Source organism: Neolamprologus brichardi, chromosome 7 (assembly GCF_056152115.1).
Source record: "Neolamprologus brichardi isolate AB-2024 chromosome 7, ASM5615211v1, whole genome shotgun sequence".
In the NCBI taxonomy this organism is placed as follows: domain Eukaryota; kingdom Metazoa; phylum Chordata; class Actinopteri; order Cichliformes; family Cichlidae; genus Neolamprologus; species Neolamprologus brichardi.
In genome coordinates this window covers 64,095,515-64,110,870 of record NC_142110.1, presented here as the reverse complement: position 1 = coordinate 64,110,870, position 15,356 = coordinate 64,095,515, and the positions used below count along the sequence as shown (strand labels likewise).

The 15,356-nt window shown below is 40.7% G+C and overlaps 1 protein-coding gene and 1 pseudogene across 1 annotated transcript; both read left to right on the top strand.

Annotated features, from left to right (window-relative positions):
* Nucleotides 1-1,746: 1,746 nt before the first annotated feature.
* Nucleotides 1,747-9,358, top strand: cyb5r2 (cytochrome b5 reductase 2). The gene is made up of 9 exons (XM_006804777.3): nucleotides 1,747-1,861; nucleotides 2,042-2,188; nucleotides 2,765-2,837; nucleotides 3,197-3,303; nucleotides 5,093-5,222; nucleotides 5,350-5,433; nucleotides 5,765-5,850; nucleotides 5,957-6,056; nucleotides 9,021-9,358. The coding sequence occupies exons 1-9, from the start codon at nucleotides 1,847-1,849 to the stop codon at nucleotides 9,191-9,193; spliced, it is 915 nt and encodes a 304-aa protein (XP_006804840.2). The 5' UTR covers nucleotides 1,747-1,846; the 3' UTR covers nucleotides 9,194-9,358.
* Nucleotides 9,359-13,972: 4,614 nt separating this feature from the next.
* LOC148102294 (uncharacterized) lies at nucleotides 13,973-14,873 on the top strand (annotated as a pseudogene).
* The last annotated feature ends 483 nt before the right edge of the window (nucleotides 14,874-15,356 follow it).

The window sequence follows — 15,356 nt, the reverse complement described above, 5'->3', positions numbered from 1 at the left end:
GGCATATAACAAAAGACCATGAAGCCAAACTCAGCCTCAGTCCCAGGAGATCGACTGGACACCAGCTCAGTGCAACACCACATCAGGTGACGGGTCAGCCGGTAAAGTCTACACTCCCAACCAGCTAATCTCATACAGGATGCAGTATTTGAGCAAACCACTTTGCAACCCACCTCCACCCAGCCGAATATCATAAATGCTAGGGGTGGAGGAAAAAAATCAATACTGTGTAGTATTGTGATATTTTGTTTGCTAATAATGTATCAATACAGGGACAGCAGAAATCGATATTTTGTTACAAAAAGGTTTTTGTGCTCTGACTTCAGAGCATGTTGATCCTTTTTCTGAACAAGAATCCTGACATTCCTTCACTGTCCAAATGTGTTTAACTTTTTTTTGGCAGCAATAAACATGACAGTTTACTTATTTTAATTTAAGACATGTTTTATTTTAATTAAGTTTAAAACTTTTTTATTTACTGTAAAATTATATTTTGTTTTAATTTACTTTCAAATTCTTCAGTTGCTGAAGGGGCTGCATAGTTTTCATAAATTGCATAGTTCAGAATAGCTATAATTGTACCAGATTGTTGCATTCAGTTAAGTTGGACTAGACTGTGATACAAACCGTTCAGTTTGTCAACAATAAAACTGAAATGAGAGAAAGACTGAGTGTGAGACTTTGATATTAGATAAAATGAATATTGATAAAGTTTAACTTTATGTACAGAATCTGAATATCGCAAAATATTTTAAAAAATCGCAATAATATCGTATCGTGGGATGTTTGGTGATTCCAACCTCTAATAAATGCCTGCTTTGTTTTCCCAAATATAATTTTTGTGATTGTCAATAAATATAGTCCTGACTGAGCTATACTTAAGCACAAATTCAATGAACTTGAAGCTTACGCATGCATTGCCATAATATGTTCTTGTGTACTTTGCATTTGTAAAAATTCTCAAATGATAAAATAAAATACATGAATCCATGCAACATAGTACAACATTAAAAATACTACTGTTTTAATGCATATGCATTCAGTGATTATAATGATAGAGTGTGTTATTGCAATAGATTCACAGTGACTTTTGCTGCATTGAGCGCTTTTACTTTTTACTGTTCTTCAAACACACATGCATTAAAAACAATGTAAGGATTCATAATATTCGCCCCACTTTTTCTTTCATTAGTATAAAAAAACACGTTTTTGAACATTGTTCTCTAATTTCTCAGATTTTTTTATGGTGGAAAGGCTGAATTTTGTTTTTCTTGCCTTTTTGTATTTTGGCTACTTTGTACCGAAAAAAAAAAGAAAGAAAGAAAGAACTTGCTTCACAGTGATTCATTAAGATGGGCTCACAGTTAAAGATTACTAGTTAACTCAAGGACATATTTAATGCCAGCTGAAACTTTTATCACTGTTGTGTTTAACTTGAATAAATTAATGAATTAGATGCCTTTTTGTGGAAATACTCATACGTGAGTTCATTATTTTCTGAAAAGCATGTTTTTCTCTGAAGTGAGTATTTTGTGCCCCTGTAGAGAGCAGTGAAGGTCTTTGGGCATAATCTGATATGCCTGTCTCTCCTCCCCTCTGTCAGTGGTGTGATTTCAAGGCTCTGCTCCTCACTGTCTGAATACCACCTCTGTACTATATAGCGTCATGATGAAATCTGCCTTCGTATTGGTGCTTCGGGCCCCGTGTCACCTTTCACCTCAGTGGGAAGCCAAGCCCCTTTTGAGATTTGTGTGTAGAGTGAATGAGGCAAGGCTGCCTTAACTGTGTGGACTCTGGTCTGTGGGAGGAGAGGGAGGCTCTGACTGACTAATTTGTCACGTTAAACATGGACGAGACCTTGGTGAGAAAAAAATGAGCTTTATTTCTCTTTTCAGTTATTGAATGTAAACTGTTTCTCTATCTTAACTGTTGTGTAAGTCGCTGGTCGTGCTACAAACGGCTGAATGTGAACGCACAAATTTGTATAAAATTGGATTATAAGTAAGTGCAGCGTGTTCACACTTTGATCTTTGTCCTGCAGGTGATCCCTGGATTGGTGGCTGTCTTTGTGTTGGTAGGAACAGTTTTCTACTTCCTGCTAGGTTCTTCAGGTGAGAAGAAGAAGAAGCTGCCCGTCACTCTCCAAGATCCCACAGTGAAATATCCTCTCCCACTTATACGCAAAGAGGTGGGCTGCATACAAACTCACAGGCTTAACAAAATCCAGTGTGTGTTTAGACCTGCATCTATGTTTATGATAAATAAGCGTGTAAATTTTTAAATGACTGCAAAAAAAGACAAGATTTGCACATTTGTAGTCACAATATTTCTCTTCAGTAATCTTTGAAATTCACTCAAAGACCCTAAAAAAGAACAGTTCAGATTTAGTGTACCAAGAGCCCATGTAAATCCTTCCACACACCACATTTTAAACATTAAGGTCTGTTGAGTTGCATTGTGGGCAATGTAGGACTCATTCTTTCATCAAAAATTCCCATCATAAGAAAGTATTATTGGGGGTGCAGTGATAGATTTGCTGCTCTCACTGCAACAGCCCTGTTTTTGTGCACTGCACCGGTTTGCAGGCCTGGAACGGTCTTTATGTTTTAAATACCCTCAAGATGCCGTTACATAATAGGACAAATATCTGTTAATGTATTGCATAAACATAAAGCTTCAAACTGAAGCCATGGGAGATTTATTAGAAGGATAATATTATATGTATTTTCTCTTTTTATGGTACTGTGGCTGTGTCCTTGTGCAGGAAATCAGTCATGACACAAAGAAATTTCGGTTTGGCCTTCCATCTGGAAGTCACATCCTTGGGCTGCCAGTAGGTACTGTACCAGCTCTTTTCTTTCTCTCTTCTGATAAAATCCTAGTAGAAAAAGCAAGCATGCAGATTTTCTTATCTGAGCACTCAGCACTTTTAGCACTTCCTCATACTTATGCTGCAGTATAACCGACAAACAAACAAGAAGGCAAGCTCACTTGCCGATTACACCGGTTAAATATCAAAAATAAAAAATTATTGGACTTTGATTAGAATAGATAAGTATTAGCACTTGACAGTGATGCTCACGATTGCTTGCTGCATCCGTAGAACTGCCCTCATTTCCTGTATCAACAGTTTCACTTTAACCCAACACTACACCAAACCTGCCACTTCTCTTCCCCGTCTCTGTCCGCTGTGCAGGCCAGCACGTGTACCTGTCAGCAAAGGTGAACGGCGCTCTGGTGGTTAGAGCCTACACTCCAGTCTCCAGTGATGAGCACCAAGGATATGTTGACCTCGTGGTTAAGGTGGTTAACCTTGGCATGTTCACATTTGATCTGTAGAGCAATTATTAAGAAATTTGGTAAAGATCTGAGTGTCTGTATTGCATCCTGAGCTACTATCGTCAGTGAGATTATCAGTTGGACAGTCAGTCATTGCCTAATAAGGATGAACTGATATCCTCGTGTTGGTGTTGTTCCCAGATCATCATGAAAATGTTGTTCCAGGTTCAACATTGCAAGTGACCAATCACATTATTGTGACGTTATTCTTTTGCGCACCAACCCATTCGTGCATTTATGAAATTCCAATGTTGCAAGGACAATACCAATTCTGCTTAGCGTTTCTTAAAGGGTCAGGGTTAGGGTCAGGGTTAGGGTCCGTTGATCGGCGGACAAAGGCGGTTTCTCGCAGCTTAAGTACAGTTTTTTGTTTTACGCCGGTTTTTCCCGAAGTCGCAAAAGTATGACATCACAACATTCTGATTGGTCACTTGCAATGTTGATCCTGGAACAACCTTTAGTATGATGATCTGGGAACAACACCAACACGAGGATATCAGATCGTGTGTTAATAAGCCCTTAGTAAACACTTATATCCCTTTTATTACACTATAACCATTTGTACAAAGCCCTAGAAACTGATGAAAGGCCGTGAGTTGCAGTTTTTAATAGGCAACCAAGTCTAAAGCAATAATTCCTTAAAAAAACTGAGCCTGTTGGAGCAGGGGCGTAAGTTCCAGGGGGGTTAGGGGGGTTATGACCCCTCCAATAATCAGACCCAACCAATATATACCGCCCCCCCCCCCCCCCCCCCCCCAATAAAATTGTGAATTATCTTGCATAAATAGGCTGTTGATTTTCTTTACTCATTTCAGTTATTACCAGCAAAATAGTTGCATGTTTAATCATCCGGGAATTTACCCAGATTTATTTATTTAGACAGAGATCTTGACCCTCCCAATGTCTAGCAAGTTACGCCGATGTTCTGGAGTAATTTTATATGTATATAAAATTTTATATAAAGTTTTATATTTATATAAAATTACATATAAATAGCACTCAGTAATTTTATATGTATATAAAATTACTGAGTGCTAAGCTAACAGCTAACACTAGAATATCATTCATACAGAAAACTGAAGCACAATGTTGTGAGATGCTTTGTACCGCACAGAAGGTTTCATCATTTGTCACATAACTGTGATCGTGATGCTTTCTCCAGAAGTATAAATAACATTTTGAATATTGGTTTTACATACACTCTTTCTGTTTTCTGGATTATAGGGAAGCGTTTCCAGTAAGAGAAAAAGGCCAAATCAATAGTAGCTAATATTAGCCCAGCGGGCCCCAACCTTTTTTGCGCCACGGACCGGTTTATGCCCGCCAATATTTTCACGGACCGGCCTTTAACGTGTTGCGGATAAATACGACAAAATAAAACTAGTACCGGTACTGAAAAAAGAAGATTTATTCATAACACACGTGAAAAGACCCAGGAAAACCGAGTTAACGATAAAAACGATAACAAAATAACGCTGAAAACTGATAAAAACCCTGAAAACTATACATTTCACACCTGAGCCTCAACTCTCGCGGCCCAGTACCAAACGACTCACAGACTGGTACCGGTCCGAGGCCCGGGGGTTGGGGACCGCTGTATTAGACAATATGTGTAAAGTTTGACATTTGATTATTACCGGCTGAGTGGATCATTTGAGAGCCTGGAAGTCATTTTTATTGCACTGTTGTGGAAAATGAGACTGCATAAGAAGGTGAAAATAAAAATGTGATGTCCTTCCGTAAACTCCTCCAGGTCTACTACAAGAACACCCACCCGTCTTTCCCTGATGGAGGGAAGATGTCGCAGTACCTGGACGGCATGACCATTGGAGACACTATTGACTTCAGAGGGCCCAATGGACTCCTGGTGTATAAGGGCAATGGTGTGGTGATGGTGTTTTTTTGAAAAGAACCAAAAAAAGAAAAAAGAAGTTTCTACATTAACCTGCTGACACCAGCAGGAGGCGCTGTGTGATCTGCTTTGGTTGAGACTTTGTGTCATCCACTCAGGTCAGTTTGCCATCAGACCAGATAAGAAGTCGGAGCCAAAGGTTCGGAAGTTTAAGCACGTGGGAATGATCGCTGGTGGAACAGGTCCATTTTCAGATCTCTAATAACTTTAACTATACACGCACTTATTCAGAGGAACATCACAGAGGACAAAAATCTGCAGAAGTGTTATTTACCTTAAAGTGATTCTAAGTGCTTTACTGCATCATGTTATTATTTTAGTGTGTTTTAGACGACTGGGTTGTGTTTGAAAAGAGCTGTTCTGCTCGTGTGGTCCTAAAATCTGTGACATGCTTTAACTTTTAGAAAGTTTTGATATTTGCTTTGCACTGCTGACACATTCAGTTCACTGGAAAAATGAGAAAAGTCTGTATTTCACCTCTGAGACTAACTCCGGTGTCTTTCACCCTCCCAGGTATCACTCCTATGCTGCAGTTAATTCGCAGCATCTCATCAGACTCCACTGACAACACCAAGTGCTCTCTCATATTCGCCAACCAGGTCAGCTGTGTGCGGGATATTGCGTGGTCTCAGTTGAATTCTATACCTGCATATAAAGGGAAAGTGTTGTGGTCAAACCGCTTTACTGGGTTTTACTTTATCTTAGACTGAGAAAGACATCTTACTGAGGGAGGAGCTGGAGGAGGTGAAGAAGAACCATCCTGAGAGACTTCAGCTGTGGTTCACACTGGACAAACCTCCACAGAGTAAGAGGAAATGTCTTCATCTATGGATCTAAAATTCACTCTGTAAAATGTTCACTCCAGAATAGAGTGGGGGGGCTCAGTTTAAGCACTAATTCATAGTCTGAATGTGGAAAAAAGCAGCATTGAGACAAATGCTTCCACGATTAAATACACTTAATGCATATATAAAACGGTATATGTTTTATTCAATAAGATAAAGCTATATCACTACAGTTATTTCTTTTATCATTTCTTTTTGCTGCAAAATGTGATTATCAAGCATACCAGCACTGTTGCTAAAACCTGCCAGACTATAAATGTTGCCAGACTAATATCAGCCTGAATCGGAGTTTCTGATAATACAGCAACTAACTGTGATGAATCAGCAAAAATCTGTTGACGTCTGCATAGACAGAAAGTTCAATTTTAACCATGCTATAGTAAATTAACCAGAACACAACCAAATCCTGTTGATCTGTGCTCACTGACAAAGACTCAGACTGATGGCAACTTATTGGTAATTTGTCTGCATTTATAACTAGACAGCAACTATTTGCAAACCTTCAACAATCTCTGAGAAAATGATTGCAGTCAAAGTCAGACGGCGACTGTTTGCAGAAATGTTTCTTCCTATCAGGCAACTTGTGCAATCAAAAGCAGCTGTGAATGTGCAACATCCTTAAGGGGAACTATTTACCACAAGCTGCAATTGCTCACAGAATGTGAAATAATTCAGTACGACAAACGCAGGCAGCCGATGATATTTTTCAGTTGCAAAGAGGCTGCTGTCCTATTTTCCTTGTGTGACTGAACCATTAACCATGAGCTCTCAGTTAGAAGGGAAAAGCTGGGTGTGTTCAAATACTGAATGTTTTTCAGTTGAGACAGTTTAAGTCAGCGATTCCCAACCCTCGGGCCTTGGACCGGTACCGGTCCGTGAGTCGTTTGGTACCAGGCCGCGAGAGTTGAGGCTCAGGTGTGAAATGTATAGTTTTCAGGGTTTTTATTGGTTTTCAGCGTTATTTTGTTATCGTTTTTATCATTAACTCGGTTTTCCTGGGTCTTTTCACGTGTGTTATGAATAAATTTTCTTTTTTTCGGTACCGGTACTAGTTTTATTTTGTTGTATTTATCCGCGACACCTTAAAGGCCGGTCCATGAAAATATTGTCGGGCATAAACCGGTCCGTGGCGCAAAAAAGGTTGGGGACCGCTGGTTTAAGTTTTATAATGCAAATAACATAACCACCACACAGAATATTCCAATATTATTCTGTATGGATTGTTTTTCCCCACGCTTACCAACACTGCCTCTAAAACCTGCCATAAATGTTGCCACAAGATGGAGTCAAGTCGATATCAGTCTGCATATGAATGGGGTCAAGTTGGCAGCTTCAGTTCATCAGGTGCCTGGAAGCACAACTCTGACAAGAATCCTCATGCCGCTCCGTCTGCAGAGACAACACTTCCTTTGTGTTGCAAATTCCCAGCCAGTGTTGTTTTTTGCTCCCTCACTCGTGACTGCCATGTAGCAGAACACCTGTGTGACTCACCTGTGATGTGTGAGTGCACGAGTTGTACAGAAGAAGTTCCGCAAAAAAAGAAAGAAAGAAAAGGAAGATGTTTGTAAATCCATAATGAGTTTCACCATTTTATGAATATATGTGAATATGGACCTTCTTATCTTCACCTATTCTTTCAATTCATTTCTATTTATGTTACTCTGAAGATGTCTTTGTTGTCTTAGAAAACCAACAGGGAATGCAGATAAATCATGGCTAGTATTTTTCCCTTTTTCATGTGAAGTAAACCAGATATGAGTAATATTGTCTTGGCTTTAAAAATACGCCTGATATCAGGAAATAGCAAATGAAGAAGATGGATGCAGGTCGCATGAACAAGCTGACCCTGACCTTAACCCTAACCTTGTGGAGCCCCAGATGAAGCTTAAAATGCTTAGACATGACCACAGCCTTACTCAGATTATCCATTAAGGAAAACCTTTATTGTTAAAAATGACCAATAGTGACTTCAAACTGATACTTGTAACATTTCCAAACATATTGGCCAGACAGCATCCAAACACACACAAATTAAGTGGCTTTATAACTCTGTAACTACATTCAAGTTGATGCTGAGAAACACTTTCTGTGACTAATTTGATCATTTTACCACACAGGATATACTGCAGGCCTGTATGTGAGTATTAGAGACTCTCCAGGCTACATGCAGCAGGATAAATCTTGATACTCAGGCGTTTGGTTTCACTGCTGACACCAAACAAAGACGCCGCAGCTGAAGGAAAATCCCTGCAGGCTGAGGAGGGAGATACTTCCCACAAGGTGTTACAGTAGCTTAGCAAAACGTTCCCGTTTTCTCTCGTATAATCCTTAAAGCCAGCTTGAATTAACAAGCATATTATTGTTACATAATCTCTGTTGTGGAGACCTTTTATTTTGTCGTGTCACGTCTTCATTAGCTCCCCTCAGAAAGGGGACACATCAGCCCTTGATCATTATTTATTTGAAGAGCTCTTCATTAGCAAAGCCATTATTTGCTGGCCTTTGATGGCGAGATGACTGTTGGTGAACAAGCCTCTTCAGCAAATGGCTTCAATGACACTAAAATCTTCGTCTTACCAAAAACCGCAGCAGACAGTGTCATCTTTCTTTGAATGTTTATCTATTAATGGAGGTTGTCTTTTAGTTCTGCCTGCCTTTCACCAAAAGGCCTCCCTTCCTTCCTCTGAGAACAGAGACAGATTCAAAAGGAGAGAAAGAAGAAGTGTTTAATATTCAGCGTTTAGAGAAGGAGTAAAAAGCAGAATAAAAGACACGCTTCTATGTTGAATAAGCCATATATAGTTCGACATCATGCACGACTGAAACGCTTTCACATTTCAGTGAGCCTGTGCTAAAAACACGACCCGAATTGTGCACATACTGGTGAAAATTCAGCTTTGTGGTTCTTTGATCTTATTCTCCAGACTGGAGCTACAGCTCAGGATTCGTGACCTATGACATGATCAAGGATCACCTCCCCGCTGCATCCAACGACGTCCTCATCGTCCTCTGTGGCCCTGCGCCTATGATCCAGAATGCCTGTCTGCCAAATCTGGAAAAGCTGGGACACAGAACGGAAAACATCTTTACATACTAGTATCTTGTCATTTAGCAGTCGCTGCAGATGTTCTTTCCATTTAAATGACCTGTTTGTAATTTTCTGTATTCCATTCAGGTTATGTGTGAGTTTTGATATCAGTGACACCACAACGTGTAAAAGATGCAAAATAAAGACGAAAAACAAGTGTTGATTTTTTGTATACATCATGCTGCATTAGTGTTTTTGTTATTCTTCACATTACCACTTCATTCCTCAAGTGCTGACTAATCAGTGAGCAAAGGTGAACAGAAAAAGTGCAGAACATAACATGCAGCTGAAGCAATATACAAACGTCTGCTTTTGTTAAAAATGTGAAAATTAAAATGCATCACTTTTTAAAAAATTTATTGCAAATGTACTTAACATAAGTTTTTAAAATTTAAAATCTGATTATTTTCTTCAAATAGATTGAACAGGAAACCATCCATCCATGCATTTTTCACATATCCAATCAAATATGCAAAAACTGTTGAATGAACTGATTCATAACCCTGTTATTTTGTTTATTGAGTGAATGTTGTAGGCATCCACACTTTCCTGTTTCTCTTTATTCTTTCTCTTTATTATTCTTGTTGGCTTCGTATGTTTTTTCAAATCTTAGAATATTTCTGCTCTTTACAACTACATCTTTGGTATGCATATTTTTTATACTTTTTAAAAACGCTAGCCATCCTATCGAAAGCTGTTCAGTTCAACTTGTGTCATGGTCTGGGTGTGTGGCTGTAAAATTCCATTGAAGGTCTGGACCTCCCTGGTATCCACCCATGGGCAGGGCCTACAGCCCCCCTCACCTGAAGCTGATTGAGGCAATCAGGTTGGAGATTTAAGCTGCTTGCTGACACTGCTTCCTCGCCAGTTCGTCAACTACCCTATGTTGCTACTCCAGGAAAACTCCATCATACTGAACCACTCATCTTGGAAATCTGGTTAACCCGCCAGCTCTTGGAATCATCTCCTTGCCTCACCTGCCTGCCCTTACACCACCTCGGGACCTTCACCACTCAGGACAGCTGCCACACACCACCTAACCCACCTGGACCGCACCACCTCTCCCTCAACGCTTCCATCTCCCACCTGCACAGTAAGACGAAGATTTTCACAGCTTCCACTCTCTCCAGAACTCCTCATTGGCTACCACTCTAACACTGCTCTCCTCTCTTCCAGTACTTACCTAATCATCACCAGCAGCTGCCGTTGCTTTCTTGGACCTGTCCCCTTGCTTGTCCCTCTCCCCTGGCCAAGACCCTCACGCCCCATATATCAAGCCTTAAATCAAGTACTAACGTTAACGTCATTTTGGTGTTAGTTAATAAACCTTTGTTAAACCCTTTACTCTGCCTCCGCCTTGGGTTTCCTGCACGTGGGTTTGATTTTTGGTGCTCGGCCTCTGGCCATTTTGTGACAACTTGGAGGTGAAAGAATGTAGACAGAAGGTTGACAAGTTGGAGAGAAGATATGAGCAGCTGACCAAAGACAACTACGATCTGAAGGAGTCGGTTCGGCTGTCTGTAAGAATGGCTGTTTTCACTTTGCTGAGGTACTGCCGCGGGAGGATTTGGAAGAGAGGAAGCAGATGTGGCCTCAAATTGAACAAGCAACAAGACAGAGGTCCTCTGTCTTGTTGCTTGCATCCTCGTGGATACATTGAAGGACGGAGGATTGGCGACTGTTATACGGTGGAATATTATTAATGGGACAACAGAGCTCGGCTGAAAATTAGAGGTTACTAGTCACTGAGTGGGTGACAAGTGTTATGGGTTAAACTCATACCTCTTTATTTTTTTCATTTCATTTTTTCTTTTCTTGTTATGGTTCACTCGCAAATTATATTTAGTTTATTAAACATTCAGGGTTTGAAGGACATTGTTAAGAAAAATGTCACTCTTTATTTCTACAAGACACTCACTCTGTAGATGCTGATGTTACATTTTGGACTGATCGGTGGGGAGACCAGATTCTTTTCAGCCATGGATCTAATCGATCTGGAAGTGTGGCAATTTGTTTTAATAAATTCCCAGGGCAAATTATAACTTACAAAGCTGACAGAGAGAGCCACTGGTTAACCTTCGCATTTCAACAAGGCTTTATGGACATAAATAATGAGGGTCAAAATAAAAGTCTGTTGGAAAATTTAACAAATGTGATTTCAGAGTTAAAGTTATGTACCCCACAGATTATACTGTCGTTGGAGGCGATGGGAACATGACACCAGATGGATGGATGGCTCGCTTAGGAAGGAGGCAGCAGAATAACATTATTGAGAACTCTGCTTGTGATAATAATTTCAGACATTTGGAGATGTATGAATCCTGGAGTTAAGAAATATTTGTGGTTTAAACCTAATGGAGAAAGCAGGTCAGGAATTGATTATTGGTTGGTGAGCGATGCCATTTTTTGGTGTACCTCACAATCTAAAATCTCCAAAGCTCCCCTATCTGATCACTGCTTTATTGATCTTGTCTTAGAACCAACAAGGAAGAAACTTAGTAGCAGGGGATATTAATATTGGGAATTCAATGCCAGCCTTTTAAATAGGGATGAATATTGTGATAAAATTAGACATATAATTAGAGATACTGAAAATAAGGAATCAATAGTGGGTATTATACAGAAATGGGAATTTGTTCAATTCAAGATCAAAGAAGTTACTATAACAATCTGCAAATAACTGAATATGGAAAAATGAGAATATGAAAGTAATTTACTTCGAGAAATAACTCCATGCTGTAGTAAAGAAAAACCAAACAGAAAAACAGAAAAACAAATTGATGGAGTACCAGACTAAATTAGATGATCTTTACCTTGAGAAAGCCCAGGTTGCTTTCATAAGATGAAGAGCCAAATGAATTCACTAAAAATTCATCGTATTTTAGTAAGCTGGAGAAATGTAGACAGCAGAGAAATTTAATTACAGGCCTGCTGATAAATGGGACTGGATGCAAATGTGATAGCAGAACTGAATTGGGCATGTACAGGATGAGTCACATCATTTGAAACTTAGCCCTGATTGGAGAAATTGGAAGTGTTACAACTGACCCCGGTCTCCCCTAATAACTAATAATGATTAATATAATAACTATAATATTGGCCATATTATATTTACATTACCAAAGTGAGATGACTTTAGTCTCATGAACAACATTAGCTAATTGTTATTTACTAGCTAATCTTAAATGACTGTTCAGTACAGAAATGAAGCCCAACAATCATGTTTTACTGTCCTGTGGTCTCAGCCTCAGATACTCAACTAATCACACAAAGCTCTAGAGAAACAAACAACCAAATGAACAAAAGATGTTCTCCTTCATTTCTGTCAAACAAAGCTGTATGACACGTTCTTTTTCTAACTTCGCTCGGTGTTTCACTATGGCAGGGGTCGGCAACCTGCGGCTCTTTTGTCCTTATACTGCGGCTCCCGGTGGTTTGGGAAAATAAATTAGAAGTATTTAGCTGAAGTGTATTTTATTTGTGTTTAGTTCTTTTTTTAACTTGTACTTCTAAATTGGAAGATTATTGTGATTTTGAAATATAAAAATAAAATTATATTATATTATTTTTTCACCGCTCAAAATAAGCGTCACACTCGCGGAAGCCGGTGTACCCGCCGAAACGCCGTGCATTTATCGAGACTTTCGACCCCAGGTAGGCCAGTTATGGATCTTTGGATCCACATTATGTCAGCAGCTCCACCATGAACTATGTTAAAACAAACACCGCTCACGCCTCACAGATGACAGCTTACAGTCCTGCGTAAAGATGAAAGCCCCGATTTGCAGATGCTGCGCACAGCTTCGGGACCATAAGTCTTATTGTAAACATATCACGGCAGACCCGACGATGTTTGCATGAACACGCTTTTCAGCATCTCTTTACTGACCACTTTTCACACACGGCTGCTGTACGCATACAGCCGGCTGTAGCTTTTCAGCTCACAGCCCGACAACACAACAGAAGAGAGAGCGCAGACTTTAAGGTGGCGAGGTGTGATTGCGGGTGCTGCTCAGGTGCGTCCGCCTCCCAGCGGCGCTGCAGACCACGCCCCGCCACACACAGTAACCAGGTAAAATACATATTTAGGCAGAATTTTGCAAATATCTATTTTTCCTTTTTTAGCAGCATAGTGCTTTTTTCCAATTACTTTTTAAAAGTCAGGTCAAGGCTCCAAAAGCAGAAAGGCGATATGAGGGTGGTGGCTCACAACAGTTTTTGTTTGCTGGATCATTTTAGTTCAGCTGGGTGTCTTTCCTTTTTTTATTTAAGAGTTCAAAATGTGTTAATTACATAAATAAAATGTAATATTCTCTGTAGCACTTCATGGATTTCATAAGCAACACAGCTTATTTGCTCTGTGGATTCTTTTAAAAAGCAGTTAAAAACTTTTCTGTTCAAACAAGCCTTTTGTTGATCTACGTATTTTACATTCTTTACATTCTTTACATTTGATCTTTTACATTGTGTATAATGTCTATTGATTGTATTGTTTATTTTAATATTTGTGTACAACGCTTTGTGACTGCCTGTCTGTGAAAAGCGCTTAATAAATAAACTTTACTTACTTACTTTAGTTGTTCACACAAAGCATAAAGGTAAAAACAACAATATATACAGTGTTATCTTCATTTTAGATTTCAAAAAGTATTTGCGGCTCCCAGTGTTTTCTTTTGCGTGGAAACCGGGTCCAAGTGGCTCTTTGGGTGTTAAAGGTTGCAGACCCCTGACCTAGGGTTCGGTTAGCATTAAGTTGCTAAGGATATTGGCTAGCGGAGTGCAGCTAACGTGTCACGACGAGCTGACTCCCGCCGCGACTAGATCGGATTTAACACCCGCTGCTAGTCCTAGCTACTTGTGGGCTAACGTGTCGAGACGAGCCTGGTGTAGCTTAGTCTCACCCCTTTCCGCTAACCATGTCTACGGCTCCTACTCCCGCCAAAAGGTCGGAGCCGACGGCTAAAGAGGCTGCATCCCGCCCGTGCCCCGCATCATGCGGTGCCACCATCTCGGGCAGGGACCCTCATCCAATGTGCATCGTCTGTATGGGTGCCAAGCATGTTCAGGCTTCACTGGCGGACCCTCAGGGATGCCCACACTGTGCTTTGATGCCAGAGAAAGTCCTGGAAAGGAGGCTGAGAGTAGCAGTAACAAACAGTCAGGACCCCTGCCTGTCGGCGGCTACTGCTACGAGCGATATCCGTCATCCGCGAGCCTCCACAAGCTGGGCGGACATGATGGAAGAAGAGTCCCCGCTCATGCCCCCATCGTTCGAGGACCTCCGCGATCAAAACGTGGGCGAGCCGGGTGGCGAGGACGCGGAGGGCGATGCCGACTCCGACCTCCTCGACCTGGAGGACATGGATGAGGAACAGGAGGATGACTCTACCTTTCCTCCCCAACAGTCCAGGCCACCGAGTGGGGCTCGGTTGAGTTGCACCCCTGGTGGACAGCAATTTGTACGAGGTCTGCAAACGGGCTGCTGCCAAACAAAGCTGTATGACACGTTTCCAGCGGTTGGTATCATGGTTGCTAGGCAACCTGGGCAGCGCGACGGAGGCTAGACCGCCCATTTCACAAGCCTCGTACTTCCTCACTTCTCGTACTTATAGTACGCACCGTAGGTAGTACTCGTAGTGCGCGTACTTCAAGCGTGCAGACCCTGAATTGGGATACAGACCATATGTGATAGACAAGAAATTCGCATGATCTGAGCATGCGCAGAATGATCCACAGCGCTCCTTTGATCCTTTGATCTTCTCAAACGATCGCTGTGACGTCATATTCTTTGCCACTAGTCCTTAAATAAAAGAGCTCGTTTAACACAGTTTACTTTGGGGCATTTTCAAAAAGCTAATACACTGTGACACTGTGCTTTTAATTTAATTTAATTTTTAATTTAAAAAAAATGGCACAGGAAATGTTAAATGATTTACTCCCTGTACCAAACCTTGATGAGAAATTTCGCAGACTGAGTGGTACAGTGGATCGAGTAATGCAGAATTTGATTACAATGGCTCAGACAGAGGACGATGGTCACCTTAATGAGAAAAGGAGAATTTGTGCTGAGCTGTGCGAGGCTAAAAGTAAGGTAGATAAACTCACGCAGGAGAACGCACAGCTTAGAAAAGACAATGCAGAACTCAAGGAAACTGTGGATACCTATTCTTGG